The sequence below is a fragment of the Vigna radiata genome, chromosome 3, assembly GCF_000741045.1.
Source record: "Vigna radiata var. radiata cultivar VC1973A chromosome 3, Vradiata_ver6, whole genome shotgun sequence".
Classification (NCBI taxonomy): Eukaryota; Viridiplantae; Streptophyta; class Magnoliopsida; order Fabales; family Fabaceae; genus Vigna; species Vigna radiata.
In genome coordinates, this window is record NC_028353.1 from 1,425,476 (window position 1) to 1,451,124 (window position 25,649).

Here is a 25,649-nt window from a genome sequence, read left to right on the forward strand (position 1 = left end):
GTTGCCTCTTTAAACTGCAGTCATTAGGATGCTTTTGATGTGTTGGTTTGACGAACACAACAAACTAGCATTTGACAATGACGTAATCGAAATTTAATTAATATTAGCTGCAAAACAAAAGTCCAATAATTGGGCTATTACCAAGAATAACGAACTTAACGTTTTTAGGAACATTTGCTTCCATTGAATTGATTTAAGTGCCAAAAAAAACTGGTGATGAGGTTAACATGCTTGACCAATTTTTTTGTAACTAGTTAGAATGGTAGTATAATAATAAATAAAAATGGCAGGGATTTATAAAAAGCAAAACACATGTGTTGTCTAAAGAGACCCTTTTTCGATATGAGGAAAATGCAGAAACAAGTGAAATGCGTGAATGCATTAACTTTAAACAAGGGTATATGGGTTGAGCATCAGATTCATTGGTGGTTTTGTCCTATAAAACACTTGTTTACTTGAGCATTTATTGAGAAGGTTAGTGGAAGTTGCATTCATGATGATGGTCCACATTTTAGATTTTGACAACTTAGACGTGAGTCATTATTGGGGTCAGAAAATTTCTTCTGTGAAAGGATCAATTAGTCAAGCAAAAGTACACTTTGCTATGTACATCCTTTTTCTCTTACATAGCTAAAATAATTTTGTCATTCTTTAAGGGATTAACTTTTTTGATATTTATCACCAAAAAATTCTAAACCAGACGATCCAACAAGGACCGCAAGCTTTTGTTTTTGGTGTAACAAATTATTTAGACAACATCATTCTTGTTAACATTATGCGAATTCAACTTATTCCTTCAAGAATAAACATTGACTGAAACTGAACAAATGTTGCTCAAAGAAACATGCCTAAATCAGAATGAAACAAAAGGAAAAAGAAGTTTAGCATTGGGTACAAATAATGAGTTACTGGTAAAAGCCAATAAAGCACTGAAAGTAGTGTAGTTCCTTTTTCCTTTTCGTTGCAACTTGTTGAGAAAAACAAAAACGTAGTTTTAGTCGTTGGCTTCAATGATTCTCATTAAAGCTTTCTATAAGCATACAGTAGATTCCCATGGTTTATCACAGTTGTGCTAAAGAATAAGTCAAACGCCTAGTTAGAATCTTCAAAACCTGTATTAGTAACAAAGACAAGAAAATTAGAGAGATAGTAAAACTAAACTACTACTTCATACTAAGTTATAGCATGAGTTAATTTTCTTTATACTATTTTTTTCATGTTTATGGTGAACGTGGGTATCTTGTAACCAAAAGTCAGATACTAATTCTTCGAAATACTATATAAGAAACTGACCTCTCTTTCACAAGAAATGAGAATAGATGCGGTTTATTTTGCCCCACATAGCCATTATTCTTCCAATATGGTTGTGAGCCGCAAATATCTAGTTAGTGCATTGTCACAAACTCTGCAGCTGCAACAATGATGTATGAAGAAGGTTAGCAGTTGATAGAAAGAAAAAATGTAGAGAAACTAAGAAAAGGAAAGAGGGGCAAAGGACAACCTTGTTTGGGGCTGTGAGGGTAAATGTCTCGATCATCATTTTGGCTGGCAACTCCTCACAGTTTTGCTCACCTAAAAGTGTAGGGGCCCCCAAGTCAAGGATAGGATAAGGCTTGCATGACATCTCAACTAGAAACTTTATTAGGAAGAACGACATAGTCAAATCCATTACTATCAAGAAATCTCTGAAATATTTCTACCATCAACTTCTGCGCATTCAAATTAGTAAGCATGAACTGACAATATAAGTACATATTCCTTGAAATGGATCTTGTGGTTAGAAATGTCTATTTGTGTGGTGAAATTAGGTGTGGTTATGTACCTAAACTATATGATCATTTAACAATTAACTAACTAATTTTCATTACAAAGACCAGTTAGAAGTACAGGTACTGAGCATATTGGACCTTGACCTTCATTAATGTTTGAAATTGTAGGAAATGCGATCAACAGAAATATTTATTGGAATTTTCTTGTTGAGGTGAATTACCTTGCTTGGTAGACCTTCAATTCCCTCAAAATAGTCAAGTTTATCTCATGGAATAAGGATCATTGGCATTCATCAAAAGTAGTGCAAATCAGTGTAGTCATAACCATGTGAATTTGGAAACAACTCTTCTACATCAATCCTGGAACTGGAGCTTTTCTTTATTTGGTTGCAGCTAGTAGACTCAACCTCTGCCAAGAATATGCTATAAACTGGCCTATGATCAGAAAATCTTGACTCCCCACGAACATATGATAATTGGTGAAGGCCCCTTCCATACCACAAGATACGATCACACCTTCATGAATATAGATTTGGTTTGTGTGCATAAATAATGATACAATTTCACAATAATGATCCAGGACATTTCATTCGGCAATAGCATTGATTCACACAATTTATTTGCAAGAAAGAAGACTACCATGCTGGAGTTCTTCTCTTTTGTTTTGAGCGCCTGTCATCGCCTGCATATCGGTCTGAATTATTTGAATACTTATATGTTGGAGGGAAATATATTTTCCCTTCGTTCCATCCTTCAAAGATTCTACCTTGCCTCTGCTCTATACACAGCTGAAAGAAAAAAAATATCATACGATCAGAGACATACCTAATATGGAAAAGGAGCAAAGATGAATCAGAATTACTTGTAAAGAGACAAAATAGTAGTAACATGCCTGGTCATTCTCTAACAAAGTCTTCCAATCATGCATCTCAACAAGAGCTTTTGCTGCACGGTAAGAAAGGGCTATCCGGTAATTTAAATCCCCCAGCCAAATTATTCGACTACACCAGTTAAACAAAAAGTTTAGTTTTTAACTAGTACACAAGTTAGCACTTACTAGTGAATTTTATTTACATTTACAATGTCCAAGTATGAAATGCATTGTATAGATCATGAGTGGAGATGAAGGGATTACTCATGTTCCAGAATTGTCTGAGGAGAATTCTCATCACCCATGTCGTGGACTGGGGGAAACCTTGTCTTTCTGAGAATCTCCATTACATCTGAATTTCTCCTTAACTCATCACCATCCTTTTGTCCCGAAGTCAAATGACTACAAATGAAGCAAAAGCTTGTTTGGTGCACTGACATACTAATTGATATTGATCCCTGGAAAATCCAAGACAATGAAATTGTTTCCTTCCCTAGTCCATTATAAACTCTGCTATTGAAATAGATGGTCAAATGTACCTTGTTTCCGAGATATCCCATTAACCCTCGGCCAACACAAGACACTTTCATGTTGTGAACATCATCTCTTATATCACTTTTCACCCAAACAGTTAGAAATACCCCAACCATTTGCTTGCTAGCAACCAAGCAGTATCTTGAGTGGCCTGTCTGCCTATCACTATCCTCTGCAGAGAAAAAACCACCGTATGACATCGGTGAATACTGTGCTGTAATTGGAGAGTCACCAGCGCCATTTTCTTCATCTGAGGAACCCCATCGATAATTGGGGTCATAGTCACTCGCTCTGTGACCAAATATCACTCTATCACAGACACTGAAACGACGATCGAGGCAAGCTTGTTGCATTAACATATCATTATCCATTCTCAAACTACGACTCAAGGATTGGAAGGATCTTCGTTGAAAGAAAGAGGTAGCCTTCTGCCTCACTGATCCCTCAAAATCAGCATCTAGCTCAACAATAGGATCAGGGAGGGGTGAAGGTGTGTGGCATCCTCCACTTGTTCCAGGAAGGTTGTTCAAGGTCCTCCTAATAAGGGCTAGCCATTTTCTTGCAGGACCATTGTCTTCTGTTCCCAAAACATTACCAGCATTAAGAGGTACAATTTCTTGAAACCTGAGCCAGGGAAATGCAAAATATTTCATTATGTGAACTTTTGCGTAAGTAAAGGAGTCGAACATTATTATACAGTGAGTAATTTACCCAAGAACATAGATATCCGCTGGTGGAGAGGTGTGAAGCCAATCTTCAAGACTCAAATAACTTGGAGGTGACTTCCCTGCTACATTCCAAGTGGCAACAAAGATTCTGTATTCGAAAGGGGCGGAAAGAAGCTCAATAGGATAAAAATTCTTAAATTTCATTGCGATAGCAACAACCAGGATAATCAAGTTCTATACACAGTTGCATGAATCATACCTATAGTTATACACATCTGTAACCTGAGCTTTATCAAGGTCATTCTTACCTCTTCGCACTCTGTCTGAGTACCATCTGCTTGATCTCTCTACATATCAATAATGACATTAAACATCTGGAATTAGTAGGACGCGGAAAACTAGAAAAGAGGAAAAGGAAATAAATTTACAAATTACGGCTGAAAAATGTGGTATGAATGAATATCTTTTTGTCCATATCTAGTAGAGGGATTTGGAACTGTGTGGTCCAAAGAGAAAAGAAGGTGAAGAAGGTATTGAACCTGATTTGCTTTTCCTGATGGTGCATGCCTCCCTCTCAGAGTAGTTGCTACTACACTCTTCATCAACCCCTGAAAAAGGAAAACCGTAAAGTTAACAAAGCTGTGCTTTTTTCAGTCATTTTAGCATCTACTCAATCAAACAAGGCAAAATAAAGCAGAATTATTTTTTATAGCAAAAGGGTGAATTAGAAACCATGGAAGCAGGAAAACAACAAAGGGCAGATCTTGTGCTGCAAGTAGCATGCGCATACCCATGGAAACAGACAAGAACAAAATATTTTAAAATAAGCGATTAGAAAACACAGAAAAATCAGTCGGACTAGAAGCAGAAGTGATGCCCTTTTTGGTTTTAAAACAAAATATTTCCATCACGAGAGCCCTAAAATGTCGATTACATCAAAATGGGAAAATTGATGAATCACCTTGGGAGAGAACATCATCTGCCTGAAAATCCTCAGCTTTGCTCTTGATATTGAACCACTTCTTGACCAATGTTTTTGGCCAAAAAAGCTTGAACAAGAAAAACAGGGTAAGCAATGCCAATCCCAGAAACCAAATGCAAATGAATTTGAAGCGAGCTTGCATTTCTCAAACCTTGCTCTTCTTCGAGTTCTCATCTCTCATTGTTGGGACAAAACTCACAACTTCATGTAGCTTTCTCTGTCCAGAAACAAAGCCACTCAATTACAGTGACAATCTATTCCTTCTTTCAATCAACACTCCTCCTTTCCGAGGTTATGCTCACACACCAAACTGCAGATTGTGAAAGTCAGAAGACAAGTTTATACACCGGGACAGGACAACCTTAATTTCTGTTGACTTTCACCTTTTGGTATATGTTTCTCTATTCATACAGATAAAAAAAAAGGGAGGGAAAAATGTCTTGTGGTGATGATAGCAATGTGATGAAGTTAAAGAACGTGAAGAATGAAGAGATGATTAAGTGCTGCCCCAGTTGTGAAGTTTAAGGTTTTGAGGGGAGAGAGGAAGAAGAAGACAATGTAGAAGACATGAAGAAAGAGAGAGTTTTGGAGAAACCTCGTTGAGGTACAGAGAGGAAAGCAACAAAAAATTGAAAAGAGAGTGAATGAAGGCAAGTTGGAGTCTCTCTGTTCAGGACTTTCACTTACCGCAAATACAAGGCTTACCTCACCCACCCAACAAAACACAACCTGCAACTACGTTTGCTTATATATTGCTAATGCTCACATTCCTTCATCGATCTTCTCAAATGATTCAATACTTCAATTCTTTTTAGAATAATAATTTTTTTAGATATTTTTAAGAAGAAAGAAATAAAATATAATTGAAATTAGTCTTTTTCAAGTTAAAATTATATATAAATGTTTTAAATATTTATTTTTGTCTTGTTCATCTCATAGTGAAAATAGTTCACTAGTCATTTAGTTCAGGATTGAATAATGTTGAGTGGTGTTGTAATAACCTTTAATGAACACATTAAATATCATTAATTACTCTGTTATAAATTTTAAAAATGTAAGCATGTGTGTAACTTAGTGATTGGTCATTGAATAATTTTTCATATTCCAATCTTGATTTAAGAATAAAGTCGCAATTCGAGATGTTATGTAATGGACTTCATAAAAGGGAGATTAATTAAGGATATAATTTAAAAACTTTATATACTTGATGATTATAGAAGAAGACAATCTGCATTGATTATGACTTGTATCTGTATGAATTAAAGAGAAATTAACACCTTAAATGTCTTGTTAAATAGTATACTAACAATTCTAGGTAAGAAAATTGAAACAAAATTTTCATTGTAATTTACATTAAAAGTTACTAGAAATCTCAGTGTATGAAGGAATTAGGAAGTGTGAGATGTGAATTTGATGAAGATGACATGCTTTGTAGACTAAGTTAAGAGATTAGATTAGAAGTGAAGAGTGTATAGTTTGAAATATAGATGACTGGTAGTTGTGGCAGAGAGACAGTAAAGTTAGGTTTGATCTTAATATAAGAAGTTGGTGATGTAGGAGAAAGCAGTTAAAGAGGAGAAAAGATAAAGAGGCATGTGTGGAGGATTGTTTTCCTCTTCTTCTTCCTTCTTTAACTTCTCTCCATGTTTTGACATTGTCTTCAATATAAACGACAAAAATGAAATCTATCTTTTTCTTATTATTTGGTTGGTAAAATTCCATGGGGGGTTTGAATCTACCTTGTATGAGACAAAGTATGTTATATCTTGTAAACATAGTGTGTGTGGTGGCATAGTCCAAGAGAATGTTTCGTGTTTTACGGAAAAGTGTAGAACTACTTGTGTTTCCAATGCCACACCATTTGTAATTTCATGAGTTTGGTGTGTGTTGTTGGGGTTGGCAAATTCAAAGGACTCATTGGTTCTACAAGTTACATAACACTATGTCTCCTCAAAAACTTCATTCGTTGCTTTTTGAAGGAAATATTATTAAGCAAATGAAACTTTGCCTTTTGTTTTTGTGTGAACCTCATCATATTCCAAGAAGACAAAACCCAGTTTTTCCAAATAGGTATTGAGTACTTCTCATTTTGCACAAGCACATGGATTAGTGTATTATGCTTTGCATGAGGTGACGCATCCTTCATCATGCTAAAATGCATGTTTATATCTTCTTATTCCTCTCATTCAATTATAACATTTACTTTAAAACATATATATCTAAAATGAACTTTAATAAGTTAATATTTTTACCCTGTAAAATAATATCTTGTTAAGTCCCACATCGGTCGCAAATGATGTTTCTACTTAACCCACGTGAAAATATGCGATTTCCTTGACCTAAGTGAAACCATGTATCTACAAAATCATAGTTTATGAGATCACTGTTTTCAATGAGCTTTTTGCATATTTTAATAAGAACTAGGTAGGAAGTTTTGATGTTAAAAACTTAAAATGAAGAATTTATTTAACGAAAAACTTCTTTTAACAACACCTTTTTAATAATTTTTTGACAACGCATACGTGACAGCTTGTGATTGGTTCGTTTTAAATATTTTTTAAACATAAATTCAAATAGATCAATAAAATAGTAATACGTGTTCTATTATAAAAAAAGTTGTCAAAAAATATTGTAAAAATATCATTATCCTTTATTTAAGGGTTGGAATTTGAAATGAAGGCAACATAGTGACCCACTAGTTTGAGTGAAGGTTCCACTACCACCATATAAGCCTTACCCCCAACAGTGCATAGGTTGTCAAGACCAGTACATGTGGTTCTCCCAAAATACCCTGTTTTCCTAACTATACGTGTCGTGTCCTTTCACCTTATCATATCATATGATTACACTTTCGGACAAAACCAATACACTCAATATTACTTTCTTCACAAATATTCTCTCTATTTCATCTCTTTTTAAACCCAAACACTTAATATCTATACACTCTTTCACTTCTTTCTTCTAAAACACCTAACAAATGCTATAAGAATAGTCAATATTTAACTATAGCTTGCTTGTTATATATATATATATATACCCTTATACGGCTATCTAGTCAAAATATTCATATATGTGTGATTATATTACAGAAAAAAATTGAGTAGAAAAAGCACACAACTTTTTCAATCATTAAGTATAACTTAGATTTGTTTCTCTTACTCTATACGAGGTTGTTTGATGTAACAATGTTAAATGGGTTTTTTTTTTCTTAGTGTAAATAATCTGAGGAATCATTGACGGAGCATTGAGTTAGAAGTCAAAAGTTTTGATTTGGGAAATGGGAGTTCTTAAGTGTTTGATAATGTTGACTAGGAATGATGATGTGTATAGGTGAATCCGACAGGTGAAAGGTCACCATTGCATATTTTCTTCTTTTTTTTTTCAATGTTTCCTTCATAATAGTGGCAATGATGCTTACAAGAAAGGGCAGTATGAAAATTAAATATGAATGGGCCCAATTCATGGAATGCATAACTAAAGGGGGATATGGTTTACCCTACAATTTGAATCTTCTAAATTGCCTAGGGAAAGGTTGCTGCCTAGTAGATACTACATTGTCAAAAAGATTGGGACACCCTATTATTGGATTCAATAATGAAATACTAGTATATCTGTTATCATTCATTAGGCTTCTTCATTCCCTCCTTTTCTGATTTACACTTCACAACACCCATTAAAATCAAATGCCTCTCAAAAACTATTTCTATTTTATCAGGGGAAACTCCATCATCAATTCAATCCTTCTAATCTTTCTTTCTTCAAAATCAGAGATGTGTTCATCTGAAAATGGTTGATAGAGAAAGGAGGCAGTCAAAGAAGGATGTTTAATGGTACTTTAAGTAAAGGAAGTTAGATATAGGATAGGATGATGCCCTTTCTATTTCTATTTCTTTTGCTTTTGCAGCTTTCAAAAATCTCTTGTTATTATGTACTTTCCTTTTCTCCCTCAGCCTCTTAACCACTTCATATGAAGGTTTTTCATTATTTATTTTTTGAAAAAAATCCTTTTACAACACTTTTTTAAAAAAATTTTAACAATACATACGTGACAGTTTGTAATTAGTCTATTTTTAATATTTTTTTAAACGTAAATTCAAATAGATCAATAAAATGATGACATGTATCCTGTTATAAAAAAATTATCGTAAAGTGTTATCAAAATATCATCATCTTATTTTTTTCCCTTTTGTCCTTCAGAATTTATTTTTTGCTGTCATTTTCTCAACAATCTGGCAAATGCTAGTATTGTACAGTCGCACTTGGTGATATAGATGATGTAGATATTCATGTAAACATCATCGCTTTTACTTTCTCAACTATATTTTTAGATATTCATATCTCCTTACACTACAAAATATTAATCACCTTATGAACCATGGACCACCACAATACTAAATACTTTTCCACTCCTAAACTTTTTTTTTATTTAAAAAATATATTTATAAAATACTATCCAACATAACGTAATTGTTAAGTATTCTGAACTTTTAACATAGTAATTTTTTTCTTTCTATATTAAGCATATCTGGTAAGAATTAAATAAAATACGAGAGTGACGAGCTCATATACATGTTTACTCATCCAGTTAAATTATATATTATATATATTAATTAATTATAGGGATTTTGTTATTAAAGATAAAATTCACTTTAACAATCTTATATACAAAAATAATAATTTTAGTTGTATATTGATCCGTGTTAACATGAGTTGAAACTCATAAATCAATTTCACTCAATTAGATTTAGATTAAGTTGAATTGAAAAGAACAATTGAAATTTTGATTCGAACTAATTTTTTGAATTCATAGTGAATAAAGTTGGTTCACCAACTCACATAATTTTTTTTAATAAATATTTTTTGTTAGGTTAATCATTTTAAAAAAATATTGAAACAGAAGTTCGTAATTATTTTTGTATGAAATAATTAGATAATATGAAAATTTACAAACTTATATTTAACAGTAATCCAATTTAAGTAAAAACAAATTTGAATTGCTATAAAGTTATTAAAAATTTTGTTGAAAAGATTTTGTAATATTTGTATGAGAATGAAATTTTATGTTTGATGATCATAAATATAATTTAAGACCTTTTTGCTTTATTTGTATTTGAATTAGAAATTCTTTTATTATTTTTTTAATAAAAAAATTTTGTGATTAAGTTAATGAATAAACTCACCCATTTAAACCACTCTCTTCTGAATTAAACCAAATTTAAATTTTATCACTTTGTTAATAAATGAATTGAGTTAAATTGAATTTACAAAATAGTCAACCTAATAACCTATTTTTACATCATTAATATTGATAAGAGAATTTGTTGAAAATATATTAAAAATATTTTATTGATTAAAAAAATAAGAAGGATGAACACATATTTCTCCAGCTATGAAGGTATTATTCCTCCCTCATAAATATTCTTTTATAGGTGAATCAAAATTTGGACTTATTATTGCTCAGCATTACTTGAAGGACCATTTATGTACAATTTCTTTTTTCTTTAAATATGAATCATTTATTTATCTGAATAATTGAAAGCAGACTATACAGTTTCAAGGGACACTTTTTTTTTGGCACTTATCACTTTTTCTCAATTTAAGACTATTTATCTTTTTTTAATTGTACTCAAAGGTATTGATATCATAATGAATGAAATGGTACATGCATTTAATTTCTATTTGCACATATTTTGATGAATAATGATGAATCACAATATTATTTTTGAGACAAAATTTTCCAAATAATAAGAATTTGAATTTTCTTAAACAAAATTTTGGGATTGAAGTTTATGAAAAAGAAAAGAATAAACACTAAAAAGAGAATATCTAAACTTTTTTATTTTTATTTTCAACTAATAGCATTTTTAATTTCGGGTGAAATGTTTTAAAATTTTTAAAAAACTATAAGCATATCTCGTCCCAAATTTAAATATTGTATGTATTGGTTGGAATAGATTTTAATGTAGTTTCTTTTCAATGCTTCTTTGTAGAAATAAAAATGTACATAATTATAAGTACATTTTCTAAATCTTGTCTATTCGCGGTTTTAGTAAATTTATAGATGGAATGTGAAAAAAAATATATTTTAACTTTTAAAGGAAAATAGTAAATTAAATCTATGCTTCTATAAATAAGTTAAATCCAGCTTGATAAATATTTTCTTAGAGTTTTTTTCTAGTGCCCTAATTCTCTAACAGGATTTAATGGTTCTGAATAGTTATTAGCAGTTCCATGATTTGGGAAATGAAATAAAAATTTTAAATAAAATTCCATATTATAAAAATAGATTCAAATATGTTTAGGATCCCTTAAAAATTGCTAATTTTGTACTTAGATTTTAATAAAAAATTTCCTTAAAAACATAATACTGTTTCACAGGTGCATGGAAAACTCTCCTTATATATTAACCTTATTATAAATTCCTTAAAAACATAATGAAAAAAATTTTCCTTATATATTAACCTTGAATTATAAATTCTACCAATGAAATTTAGGAGCAGTACTGTTGATCTGTAATCATCTGATTATAACAGTAGTAATAATAACATTAGGAATAGCAAAAAGAAAAGTTGGTATTGAAAGCAGAAACAGCATTGTGCAGAGTTAATGGAATAGCAGAACGGGCCCAGCATTATTGAAGTGATAAAGCAGAAGAATGCAGAGAAGCAAGCAGGGAACTTTGAGGTTAGTGCCTGAGATAGGAGGTAAGAAAACCTCAGCAACAACATCATATGCTTTGTCAAACTCTCCTTCAGGAGTTTTGGTGCGGTTGCTGTTAGAGTTACATAAATGACTTGCAGTTTGTGTGAAAAGCTTAAACAAACCATTAAGGCTGTTGTGTTGACTTCCTAAGGCTGATGTTGATGGTGATGCTGATGTTGATGTGAAGGTTTTTACCATGAGAGGGTTTTTTACCTATACAGTTACTGTTATTTATGGTTTGAGTGTGTTGAGACCATTTCCTCGTTTTCATAGAACCAGACAAAAGATATGTTGTCATGCTTTTACTATATCATTTGCCAGGCCTTTTGCATCATCACTGTCTTTAATTCCTGCCAGACCAAACCCACGCATGCAACCCTTTTCTTGCATGTTGGATCATCACATCGTCACTGGTTAATTTATACTTGTTCAAGGTACAATTTGGAAACTGTGTACAACATGATGCTTGCTTTCTCCTATCAGAAAAATTCACAGATTAAATATATTCTTTACTGTTGATAAAAATTATAATGACACATTGCAAGAGATACACAGTAGAGATAGGAAAAGGACATGGTATACATGAGATGGAAACCCTGTGCCTGATTTGGAAACTGGACTTCTAGGTAAAAATGTTTCACTTGCCTAAGATTACTATAAAGAAGCCTTCTTTTATTTGTTTAATTTTTTTCTTTTTTGGATCTTTGCTTTATCCTGGCATTCTACAGACAAAAGAATGCTCAATAATCGCATGCACAACAGTGCTCTCAGGTCTCAGGCTTATAGTTATCCCATGATGTTCTTGACTGTTCATATTTAGCTTGTTCAACATTTTTCCCTTTTTACTTTTTTTCAGTGGGCACCATTTTACTTAATAATTTCTGCAACTGAAAGCTCATAATTTGAATATAATAAACATGTCATGCATTTTGCTATCATGTGTCATTTGTCTTTCTCTCCACAGATCTGTATACAAAACCAGTTTCCTTCCATCATAGGCCATCACTGTTTATGGTGACAGTTAGCCCAGAAGTTAAGTTTATTGGGTGGCATATTCAATGTTTTAAATAGGCCACCGAGGAATTAGATGAGTGGGTTATGATTTTGGTGGAGAGTTTATGCTTGATATGCTTCAATGGTTGCTAAATTGTAGTTGTCTATTCATCAGTGTTAATATGTAGTTATTCCATAGATAGTTGTAAGTTGTACTGTAACTCATCTGTATATATTCATTCATGGATTTTTTATTTTTTATTTTTATTTTCAAACCTTTTGTACCACAAATATGCACATACAACAATAAATTACATTGATGGTCACAGTATCTCTCTTTTCACTTCAATGTTATAAGGAAAATAATGATTTGAAAAAGCTTCCAACAACTTCCCTCTTTCGGCCTCTTTCTCACACAACAAGTTGAAAAGTGTGGAATTTATTAGAAATAACGATAATAATAATATCATCTTAAATTTCTGTTTTTGGTTATTTTATATTTAATTTTATCTCAATATTTTTATAATATTTAATTTATCTTCTAATTTTGAAAAAAATAAAGGCCTTCAATCTTGTCATTTGTTCTAACTGACCCAAACTACATTAATCAAATCAGAGAATTATTCATATTAAAAAAAAACTACCAACTGGACAATTTAAAATGGAGAGTAAATTGGACAAAATAACTAATACATTAGTGTAATCTTTAAATTAGTATTTTTTTTTCCATCTTAAATTGGTACATACTAATTTTTTCTTTTTGTCGATTTTAATTTGATTCTTTATTAGTTCAGAAGTGATAATCTATTTGATGGATCACTAAATGTATTCCCAATCAATTTGGTTTCACCAGTTAGTGTAGTCTCATTTTGAATACAGTGATTACAATTAACACAATCTATTAAACAGAGTTAAACATTTTAGTCATGACAAACAACAAATAAAAGTAATCTAAATAACAGAAAACTGAGTTAAACATTTTAGTCATGACAAACAACAAATAAATAAAAGTAATTTCAAAGTAATCTAAATAGCAGAAAACAATAAATCAGTAAGATGAAAAATTAATAAATAAGAACTAAAAAATTTTCTTGTCTTCCTTTGACTTACATTAATAATTTAGCAAAAAAAAATCAAAATTTAATTCTCTATTAAAAAAAATAAAAAACTTCAACAATACTGTTTCTGCTAAAATTGAGAGTGAAATGAAATAAATAAGTTGCAAAAATTTTAATTTGATTCAATATATATATATATATATATATATAAATATATATATATATATATATATATATATATATATATAACTTTTTGACATGTGTCGAATTTTTTTCCAATAAAATGCAAGACGTAACAAAAACAATAAACTTTTTAAACCACAAGTGTTCAATTTATAGATATAAATAAAAATTGGGCAAAGTGCAATTGAACCTATAGATATCAAGAGCAAGCAAACGTAACTATTTAAATTTAAAAATGAAATATCATATGCATGCAATACATTTTTCACTTGCAAATAGTTTCAAAATATAACTTCCTGGACTATCCAAGTCAATTTCATAAATCCCCAACCTAAACTTTTTCCAAAATCGAAGGGAAAAGGAACACGCGCATCTTTCTCCTGCTCTTTATGTGCACAAACTGCGATTATTCAGGTTGCTAGCTCCAAGACTAAAAAGCATATTCCAATTTGCATTGGCTAATGTTTCATATTGTACGTCTTCATCAATTGGCCAAATCATATTCGTGGTCCTATCTTAGCCCATAGTTGCAACTTGATCCAAATGCAGCTGCCAGCCCTGTTGACATATTGATTTGCGCATTGGCCCTCCTCTTTCAACACAGGGTAGTCACTCTTTCCCAACAATAGCAGATTCACTGCTAGACAGTACATTGTATATCTTCCTTATAGTAGCTGGAGTCGTTCTGCAACAGCCACCTACAAGGGAAGCCCCTAACTCACGCCATTTAGTAACATATGAGATAAAATGTTCATCTGTAACACCGGTATTTTGCTGCAAATAATAACAGCATAGTATCAGTATACATAATTCAAGAAATATCCCAAAATATTTTTATCAAAATGATTGAATATGCAAAAGAGTATGTTTGAATATCAGCTGTTACATTGTGCCAAAGAATACAAACCGAAAACATTGTGTCTGGGTAGATTGAATCGAATATACGTTTGAAGTGTCTAAAAGTAAATCCAAACACACTCTACTTAGATATATCCATGCTATATTTGGTTTCTCAGAAAGATGAGGATGTGTATGATATAAATACTTACCAACTTTAACAAACCATCAAGTTCATAATTATTTATAATACAATAGCATCAGTAACATAGCTCAAAACAGATAAATAACTTAAGGTTAGGTTAAGCATAAACTTTCACTTTTCTGCATTCATGTCTATATAGGTTCAATTAACTTATAATCTACTGTGTTACTTGTGCTGTTTGCTATTGTGTTATTGTGTTACAAGAAATATAGAAAATTGTGCAGGCTGAACATGATTAAATAATCGCTAAGAGCATCTCCAACAACCATTTCTTTCTTGTATCATAAGTTGAAGAAACTGTTCCTTCAAGAAATCTTCCATTGGAGTTAATCTTTGTGGTAGTCTCCGTTTTTGAAGTTAAAATTTGTTTCCTATGTAAGGAATGGTTTTTTGTGAATAAAGAATTATTTCTTTTAGAGCAACCAACAACAATAAAGGATAATAGAGACCAAAAATAACATTTTTCAAGAAAAATTTGGAGATTTTTAGAGTTTCTTTTATTGAAGCAAAAGTTGAGTGTACGTTGTTCAATAGTGATGTAGGATGGTTTGAGAAAACAAATCACAAGTTTCAATCTATGAAGCAACTCATATGACTTGCTTCAATTAGAGATGCCATAATCTCTCTTCACTATCTCCAAAATGGTTTAAAATCATCCACCAACCACCCGTGTAAGGTTAAATGAGAAATCAGCGCAAAATTTAGTATGAAAATCAGAAAGTAATAACCTAAAGGAGGAGAATCCTACTTTTTCGCATCCAAATTTACTTTACAGCTCAAATAACATTTTAGTCTCTACACTATTGGGTTGTTTATTCAGACCCTCTTAATTTTATTTTCTAGTATTGGTCCCGGTAATTACTTCTGCTTTATTTGAGTCCACGATGTTAGTTTCAGTTACGACATAACAGTAAATTTTTATATGGGTCCCTCTTCAGTAATGAGTTTTTATTTTAGACACTGCTATTCAGGAAACATTAGGTCATGCAATAATCTTTGTAAGTCATGACATCAATTAATAAATGTAAAAGGATAGAAATAAAACAAACAGTTTCTAGAGACCAAAAGAGGAAGAAAAATAAATAAAAACGACCAAAAAGAAAATTGTCATTCCAAACCGGTACCACACCAGGCTACCACTTACAGTTAGACTTCTACTTCCGAGCAAGTTTCCATGTTATACGATAAATCACACACAATAATCAGAATCATTAGTACACAGTTCAAATAAAAATGAATAAAATGTTTTCACCAAAAAGCACAAGAGAAGAAATAGGCACACATCTACGTACTTTTTTCTTTAATTAGGTTTGCCCCTACAACTTATTATTTGACAGCATGAGTTGCTTTAATTCAAGCAATATCCACAAGTAGATTTTCCAATACAAAGTGGCTCATTTTTCTTATTAAAAATGGGCAGCTATCTTTTTAAATAAAACAGTATAACCACACGAAATGAACTTACCACCCACTGTTTTAGTTCAGCATCATAAGTTTCCCCACTGTTTGGATATATCACAATTGGTTTTGTTGTCACCTGAAGATATTATGTGAACCAAGGATAAGTATATATTCCACAATGATAAGTCCCAAAACAATAAAAACATAACAGTTTATTAATGCTGGCACATTTCCTTTCATGAAAATCAAAACAAGGGAAAAAGACATACTTGCGAAAACTATATCAGGGTATATAGATTAAGTACTTGATTCAAAGAAGTTTCCATTCATATAAGCCATCTTTATATGTGTGTGTACGTGTGATGTTTGAAAACCTATACAGCCAATAAAAATGAAAACAACTTGGCAACACAGATACTAAAGCTACTAGAACTGAAACGTCTGTGTGTGCAAGAGAGGTTGATGGCTATTCCAGTATGGTTGGAAACCGATATAGCCAATAAAAATGAAAACAACTTGGCAATACAGATACTAATGCTACTAGAACTGAAACTGCACTAAATAATAATGTAAAAAAAAGTTAAACAACAAATTCATCAAAACAAGAGAACCAAAGTATACCTTCTTGAGCAAAACAATCAGATCATGTATAAATCTAGGTGGGGTACAGTTAATTCCAACAGCAACAACTTTATTGCATGATTCAGCAATAGAGCCACATTCCAATAGAGAATCACCGCTAACAACATTTACTCCATCCTTAGAGTTAAAAGCAAACCATGCTGGAATTTTGATGTCCTCTTCTTCCAGAAGCTCAGCATAAGCCTGCTTAGTCAATAAGTTTGGTAAACTCAGGAGTCAAGAAAAAAAAAACATTTTAATTGTAGACATACAAATTTTCATTATCCAAAACTATTATTTACCTTTAGATAACTGTTATTTTGTGCTTTTTTTCCGGGAGCTTAACAGATTATATGCCTCTTAATGAGTTATTCATCACAGTTACTTTACTAGTGATTTTACCCTTTCACAAAAGCAATGGAAACTCCAGAATGGAAACTTACTGCTTTCTCAATTTCCTGTGGTCTCGGGAAGCAAAGTATAATTTGGGCCAAATTTACTTCGGAACAGTATTTTAGAAACGGAGATTTCAAGGAATGAAATATTAAAGAGACTACTATTTTGACAAGAACAGCCTTTTGCTCTTTTCTGAATCCACAAATATACTTTGAAAGACCATGTATGTCTTCAGACTACAATTCAAACTATACATTGAAGCAAAAGGGCTATGAATAGCAACAATACACATAAAATGCAAGATTAAGTAAACCCGATTGACAATGAGGCTTCATTATTTTATAACAGATGTAAGCGACTAAGCTAATGTTTATTTGAAAGTAAAGGCAACATGTTCATATGTTTAATTTGAGGATTTTCCCTATGTGCAGGATCGCTGTTTATTTTTTTTATTTCTTTTGTCAAAAATTTCTTCACTCAAACAAAAATCCATCAAAAGCTTACGTAGTTCACATTTTCATGGTAGCATAGCATGGAACAAAAACGAATCAGCCAAAATGAATAATACAGTTACACCAGAATATCTTTAATCATCAATAATTTTACTATCTCTTCCGTTCATTATCTGGCTTTTAAGGTTACAGCATAAAAAATAAAAAAAAGTCATGAGATGGCCATGATTATGAGAAAAATAAGTTCACTGGAATGAAGTTCCCCTTAAAATATTATTAAGATTCTATTGATCTTCTCTCACTCATAAGTACTAAGTGCTAAGTTAGAAAAAGAAATTATGCTGCATTAATTTTAAAGGACAGGTGACACTTTCTAAAGATATAAGAAAGAAACAAAGGAATAGGTATAAGCATCTGGCCGTCCAGAGCTTTAGGGTAGATACCTCAGCTTCAAGCTTATTGGGCACTGTTTCAAATGCAAGCAGGTCAGCGCCTGAATCTGCTAAAATTTGAACTCTTCTCCGATGAAAATCTTTCAGATTTGTCTTCGTGATAGCATCACCATAATCACCACTGTTAAGAGCACAATATCAAGAAAGACGACAATAAAAAAATATAATTTCTATTTAGTGTCAACGACAGAAGCAAAAGTTTATCAAACCCCAACCTTTCTAAAATGTTAACAAACCTATGTAGAAAAAAAAAACTGAAAACTGTAATTAAGATGGGCCTAGAAATTCATTTTGATATAGTTCCATTCAAGAACGAGAAAGCTTGGTGCCAAAGTAATCAATATAAATTACAAAGCTAAACATGTGACCTTGGAAACACAGCATATAATAACAATAAAGTATATCATCTTGATTGTTAGACAATACATGCGCTATATAACAGAAAAGAAGAAATGCCCACAACACCACAAGTAAACAAACCACGACCAATGCTAAAGAATAGATCTTAATCATTTCACCTGTACTCTGATCCGTCGGCTAAATAAGCTCCATAGCTCCCCACTGACGCAGCAATCAGGATAGGCCGTTGTTTGAGGATTTTACCCTCAGCCTTATCACCCGAACAGCATTCAGAGCATCCTTTATAGTACAATTCACGCGCCTCGCGAGCAATTTCAACACTCCTTCTAAGCATGGCTTCACTCTCTTCACCAGTATAACCTTTGTCTTTAAAACCTTGAATGGTGGCCTGTACACAAACAACTACCTCAATTTCAGCATTAGCAACGAACAACAAAGAAATATGACACTGCTAAACCAACTCACTTGATAAGACGCTGTGATTATAATGTCAGCGCCATTTTCCAGATAATCAAGGTGCACCTGCTCCATTTAGAAACCCAACCATTACCTCAATTTGAAAATGGAAAAAGAGAAAGAAAATATCGTTCAACTAAGCTAAGAACTTTAACATTAAAAGAAGTGTTTAACAGTTACATAGGCAAAAGTAAAATAAAAATACTTTCCTTGGGATTGGAACTAATGAATAAGCATTGTGGTAACAGGAAATATCAGAGGTTTAATCATTTAGAAAAAGTAAAAAATGAAGAGACGAGCGGTGTTAGAATTGAAACGAAGGAGAGTGTACCTGGCGAATGAGGTGAGGAGAGGAAAAGAGGCATTTGGCACTCCATAAGGGATCGTTGAGGTCCGCACCATGGCGCTCCAGCTCCGTCGCAAGACCACCGTCGATGATGGCGGTGCCGCCACTTTGGCGGAGCAAATCTACTAGTAACGACGACATTTTTACACCGGAAAGAGGAACTGGTTTTCTTGCATATTTAAGTATTTGCTTATTATTTATTACGTATTTATAACCAGACCTTCGAATTAAGACCCGGCCCAATCTGAAAATGGATACTTCTTGGCATAATTTATATATGGGCATTGCTCCCGGCACCTCTCCACTTGCTCCCTACGCTTTCCTTTTCCATTTTTACCCTTTATCTTATTTTTTCTATTTCTATTCTAATCTTAAGTAAAAATTTATATTTAGGATTAAAATTATATGATTTCATTCACTTATTTCACATAACCTATTTATTCTTTTTTTATTTGAATGCTTTCATCTTTACTCTTTCTTTTTATTCTCTTTTTATCTAAATGCTTTCATCTTTACTTTTTCTTCTTAGAAATTTTTTTTCGTATTTTGTCGTCGTATTTTATTTTGTGGTGTGAAAGTGTGGTGAGTGAAAAATGGCTTAAAAAGATTGCCTCAAAGAATTATCAGAGTAACAAAGTTCAATTATATCTTTGTACGATTGGTGGTTGATGGTGTACCTTGATGGTGGTGCTCTTTGGGAACCTTTAACAAAGGAGGCGGGTGTTAAAAAGTGGCGAGGAGGTAGACAGTTTTTGAAAATTCCTTAAACGGATATGGGAATCCGTCGACGATTGTCAGCATCCATTTAAGGCCTAACGGATGTGGATATCCGTTTTGCTTTTAAGATTTAATCAGATGTGAGGGGCAAATGGTGCCAGTTTCTGGATCAAAGTATTCACACCCAGCTGAGATAGTGGTGCAGAAGGTGTTGGGAAGCATGTCAAAGCGTGTGAATTTACTGAATATTACAACATTGTCACAGATGAGAAAAGATGGTCACCCATCTGTTGATGGATTTGGTGGAAAAAGGAGCATGGATTGCAGCCACTGGTGTCTCCCTGGTGTTCCTGATACTTAAGAATTTGCTTTTATATGCAGCTCTCACTCAAAATTAAGCTTTATAAGAAACCTCTACTGTAAAAAAATATTATATAAATGTAAAAAAAAATTATATAAATCAAACTTGTTTGTATTAAACATAATTTATATGTGGTGAAAAATAAAAAAATTGAAATCTTAACTGGTCATAAAATCATATTAGTTTTGTATTAACTTATGTAACTAATAACATACTTTTTTATATATATAAAATACATAACAAATAAAACAACATGCGACTGTTTCATCTGTACCTCCCATGATTTCATTGTTAAAATTTTCGAAATTAATTTTATATTTGCACCGCACCACCGCATTACACTACCACTCAGAGCAAAAGAAGAAAGGACGTGAGAGAAAGAGGCGTTTCTCAAAAATGTTTGGGGATGGCTGTCAGGAGAGTAAAGGTGATTAAAGGTGAATATTTAGGGTTGGGTAAAAAACTTAAAAATAAAAATGTAAAAAGAGTATAAAGATAAAAGTAAAAGGACATTTTTATAATTAAAAAAATGAGAAAAATTGGGGAGATAGAGCACGCAATTGGGAAGGTGAGAGAGCAACTTCCATTTATTCATGCATTCTCATATAAAACAAAAAAAAATCCATTTTGTTCTTTTTATATTATGCAATTCAAATTCAATTCAGAAGTTAAAAATAAATTTTAACTAAGCTTTTCGACTGAATCTAGATATGAATTAAATCAATCATAAGCTAAATAACCTTTTCTATTGGTGGCAACTTCTGTATAATAAACACATTTTCATTGAAGTACTATGGTACAATATATCTTTTTTCTCTGTTTCTTCTACATTTTTGTGCTTTTATTTATTTTCTTTTATGTTCAGCAACGAGTGGTATTAATATAGTGCGCGCTGACACTTGACAGATTTAATGAATTTTCATATAACTTTTTCTTGATTACATTATTCATTTTTTTAACATAACTTCTTGTTTTCTTTTTCTTCATAAATATAGGTATCATCTTAAATTGTGTTCGAAAATTCATTCTCGATCCAAAAACAAAAAAACTTTAAGTCACATTTGTGTATCTTTCTATTCGATTTAATCCAAAAAGAAAAAAAAGCTTTCAACTGAGTAAGCTAAATTAGGTCACTATGTTTTAAAATATTATTTCTATTATAATTTACAATTTTTGAACAATTCTATAAACATTTTGAATATATATTTAAAAAAAAAATATAATGTATAACGTAGTTATTGAAACTAAACGGAAAATTACAACGTAAATTAAATATTAAAATAAAAAATAAAAAATAAAAAAATTAAAGCAATAAATATATTTCTATACTAAGGCTAAATATAGTTTTGATTATATTAGATCAGATTTTGGATTCAATATATAATTTTTGTCGCTTAATGAGAAAAGTATTTAATCTATTTAAATTAGATTTGATTTGATCACAAATGAAATTTATTTGAATAAAATTGGATTACAAGTTATTTATCACAATGAACATTTCTAAACTATATTGGACTTTGACTTATTTATGTATAGATGTGATATGATGATCATTTCCCTACATTTATAGACCATTGATGTTCTAGATTTGTAAGAAAGTTTTCTTTTTTTAGTGTTTGCACAATCGTATATGTAATTAATCATCTCCTATAAATAAGAATTATTTCAAAATGTTTTTTACCATTCAACAAATTAATATAAGTTGAACTAAATTTAGTATGATAATGTAACATAGGTTATTAGCTACTTATCGAATGACCGATGCTTTCATGATTTGGAGATCATGAGTATACATAGTCTCTCAAGATGAGAAGATGGCATTTCAAGTAAACATGAATTGAGAGATTAGTATGTTGGTGACTTAAAAGATTGATAGCTTATACAACATTGGGTTGATGAAGTGATGAGGTTTTAAGAAAACATGTGAAGATGAACATATTATGAAAAGTCACTACACATTAAATTATCATTATTGTAAATAATTAGAAAAACACTATCCATTCATTTAAGAGGATCAACATACATCTTTTGTCACTTAAGATTCTTCCACTTATTGGATTAGTAACACAAAACAAAACATTATATACTCCAATCAATGTTTGAGTCCCCTTAATGTCCCATTATAACATTACAAATAAGATTTTTAATTTTGGAAAGAAAAACTCTCAACACTCATATTCTATCCTTTAATTTTTTCTTTCTCTTTCAAAGGTTATCATCTTCTCCTTTAATTATTTAGGTATGTGTGCTCTTACCTCAATTTGTTTTTAATCTTTTGTATTCAATCTCAATTTTTGTTCAATCTTTTATCTCATTATTTGTCTCGTTTAACAAGTGACAAAATGAATTTTTGGAGATTATATTCATAAGTTAATTAAATATTTTGCATGAAATTTGTTTGATACGTCTTTCAAGAAGGCAAAATCTTTAGAAGCCTTCAACTCATTAGTAAAATCGAGAATAAAGAGAAATGCAGTATTGGAAGTTTTAACATTAGACAAACCTATTTCTAATGATGTTTAGGCTGAAAGGAAATAAAACAAGAAAGAATAAGAAATATTTTATTCTATACACAATACAATGATTATCTAATTATGTTTTTGTTTTCATTTTAGTCGTTTTGGAAAAAGAAAGTGTTAATTTTAATGTTGTACTAACTTAACTCCATGTACTAGTTGAGTTTTTATAATAGAAGTAAAGTAAGTAAAATCACAATCGAATCCCAGAGTCTTAGGTAAAAAGAATTGTACTTTAACAATTATTTATATCTTTTTCAATTCAAAAATTTGTGTCAAAGACAATATAACATTTGATTTCTATTAGAACAATTATTATGAAAGAGATTGTTACAAGTGATATGATGAAGGTTAAGTAAAAAATCAAATTATGACACTTGTATTACTTCACTCTTAGAAATAATAGCATCTTAATTATTAATTATAACTTTTGGACTAGTGAGCTGTGTTTGATCTAACCCAAAGTTTATTCATGAATGCATTCATAACATTTCTTTTGTTAAGTGATTTTGTTAAGTCTATTTTGTGTGCTTTGTTTGGATATAAGGCTTGGAAATGAATTTTTTTCTTTCATAATCCCTTCTCGACATACCTTTTATATAAGGAAATCTTATCCACCTATTTTATCATAATAACCATATTCAAGGTTTCTACGAATAATTCTTTTTTTAAGTGTCATATCTGAGTGATATATTGCTTTTCTTTACCTAATTTTAGTGAGTCATACACAAGTAGACAGTGGATAGTGTAAGATTATTATTCTCCTTATTAGTCTAATCTTAGAATTCATAACCAAATATATATTTTTTAAAAATTATCATCTTGAATGTGCGACATAGGATGTAGCAATGATTAAAATTTAAGAAAAAAAATATATTTTCTTCCAAATAGGAAAGTAATAAAGTGGTTTTTGAATGTGTTCACATCATTTAACCTACAACATCATCACAAATTATATGTAGGATTCATATCTTCACCACAGAACCTACACTGTCTGCTGTGTTATCTATTTCATTCGCATGCATCAACTCTAGAAGCTTAAGTTTCTATATATTTACATCGGTTTCAACCCGACAAGGACCACCGTGGGACCATTCTGCAGTTTATGAGCTTTAACAAAAACGCTCTTCAAAAGCACAAAGAACATGGAGTGTAGATCTCACTCAGATTATTTCTCTTTTATTCCTCTAAAAATTACATTTTTATTCAGTTGTAATATAAAGAAAAGCATTATAGTTGACAATGATAACGAATAAAAAGAGGCAGTTAGATATGCGAATTGACGTTAAAAGGTGTATGATGAAATGTCCTAACCACCAACACATCAATAATACTTTGCCGTCATTAGCGCCTCATATTCCCAGTCCTCACTGCTGTGCTTCCATTTCAGTTACCCTTTCTAAACATTGCTTTTCCTTTATCATTTTCGTGATCGACCGTCTACTACTATGGAGACCGTATGGTTTTACGGTAAAAAAATATATATAGAAAAAACTTTGTCTATTTCTTTAAAAAAAATTCAAGTTATAAAGTATGTGTAATTGTGGTGTAGTTTATTACAGTAAGTCTTACAAAAAGAAGCAGCAATAAGATTTGTGGATCTACTTTTATAAAGTTGAGAATCTCTTCCCTCTTTTGCTGTACCATTCAATCTCACCATCTATCTATATTGATCAATTAAAAAAATGGTTTAATAGTTCCAAGGTAGAGTTTTAATTTTTCATCTCAATTTGCTCTTCCTTTTAGAAAAAAATAGTTAATTTCATTTCTAGCTGTGAACACTAGCAATCTCATTTATTCAAATCAAGTAAATTAAGGAAATAAATTTAAAAATATTAAAAAATTATATGAAGATATAGTAAAAATATTCACCTAGAGATAAATAACTAAACAACCATTTTTTTAAGGATAAAGATACTTAGACAACATTTTTTTGATAATATTTGAACATCATCATACGTGTCATTATGTGATTGGTCCATGGTGATGTCATTGTGTCATTTGGATCAATCACACAATGACACGTGTGATGATGTTCAAATATTATCAAAAAAATGTTGTCTATATATCTTTACCTATTTTTTTAATGTCCAAAAAAGCTACGTATTCCTCCTACCTGCTATAAGAGGTGGGTAAACTTGGGTGTGCATTGGACAATACTGATTAGACAGGTGATTGTAAAAAAAAACAACTGTTTTGAAGTGATTAAAAAGAGACCAAGGGAAGACAATGTGGTACTTTTAATATTTTTTTTTATTATATTTACACTCTTTCATGATATCAGTATCTCTAGCTTTTACTTTGTTTCATTCCAATAATAGAAACATGAAAAACCAAAACTTACAAAAGAAAAATCGAAAAGAAATATAAAACATAATTCTACAGGACAATTTGTAAAGAAAATCGAAAAACTATAATGTGCGGCTATGCCAATATAAGTACTATTTCTCTGCTCGACTCTTTAATTCAACACGTATTTGATAAAAACGAATTCAATCAGTTCAAATTATGGTTGAGTGAAGAATAAAAATTTAAAGCAAACTCAAATAAGGTAATTGGATAATGTGATTTAGAATTATTCAGATAAGAATTCTTTAACAATGTATAAATAATAATGGTGCATAATTAATTATTACATTTATCATTATTTAATATATTTAGCTGATTTAAGGGTAGAAATTTTTTGTGAGCACAATTCTATTTAAATTAGAGAACACGAATATTTTTAGAGAGGACTAGCATCTTATGTTTAAAGTTAGAAGCACTTAA

At 31.2% G+C, this 25,649-nt stretch overlaps 2 protein-coding genes across 9 annotated transcripts; both read right to left on the reverse strand.

Moving 5' to 3' along the window:
- Positions 1-400: 400 nt before the first annotated feature.
- Positions 401-5,536, reverse strand: LOC106756667 (type I inositol polyphosphate 5-phosphatase 4). 8 transcript variants are annotated; one of them, XM_022779087.1, is made up of 13 exons: positions 5,512-5,536; positions 4,976-5,134; positions 4,804-4,891; positions 4,382-4,450; positions 4,102-4,189; positions 3,886-3,990; positions 2,905-3,798; positions 2,662-2,770; positions 2,409-2,557; positions 1,991-2,285; positions 1,502-1,709; positions 1,294-1,411; positions 401-1,112 (listed from the first exon to the last, which is right to left on the reverse strand). In XM_022779087.1, the coding sequence occupies exons 2-10, from the start codon at positions 5,003-5,005 to the stop codon at positions 2,063-2,065; spliced, it is 1,755 nt and encodes a 584-aa protein (XP_022634808.1). In that variant the 5' UTR covers positions 5,006-5,134; positions 5,512-5,536; the 3' UTR covers positions 401-1,112; positions 1,294-1,411; positions 1,502-1,709; positions 1,991-2,062. The 8 variants fall into 8 exon arrangements, with proteins under 8 accessions (XP_022634808.1, XP_014494666.1, XP_014494661.1 ...); XM_014639180.2 differs by having other exon boundaries at positions 2,905-3,098; positions 3,180-3,798; positions 4,976-5,534; XM_014639175.2 differs by having other exon boundaries at positions 4,976-5,534.
- Positions 5,537-13,957: 8,421 nt separating this feature from the next.
- Positions 13,958-19,476, reverse strand: LOC106757067 (selenocysteine methyltransferase). Its single transcript, XM_014639651.2, has 7 exons — positions 19,272-19,476; positions 18,950-19,006; positions 18,643-18,872; positions 18,116-18,245; positions 16,825-17,028; positions 16,268-16,339; positions 13,958-14,534 (listed from the first exon to the last, which is right to left on the reverse strand). The coding sequence occupies exons 1-7, from the start codon at positions 19,425-19,427 to the stop codon at positions 14,370-14,372; spliced, it is 1,014 nt and encodes a 337-aa protein (XP_014495137.1). The 5' UTR covers positions 19,428-19,476; the 3' UTR covers positions 13,958-14,369.
- Between the last annotated feature and the right edge of the window lie 6,173 nt (positions 19,477-25,649).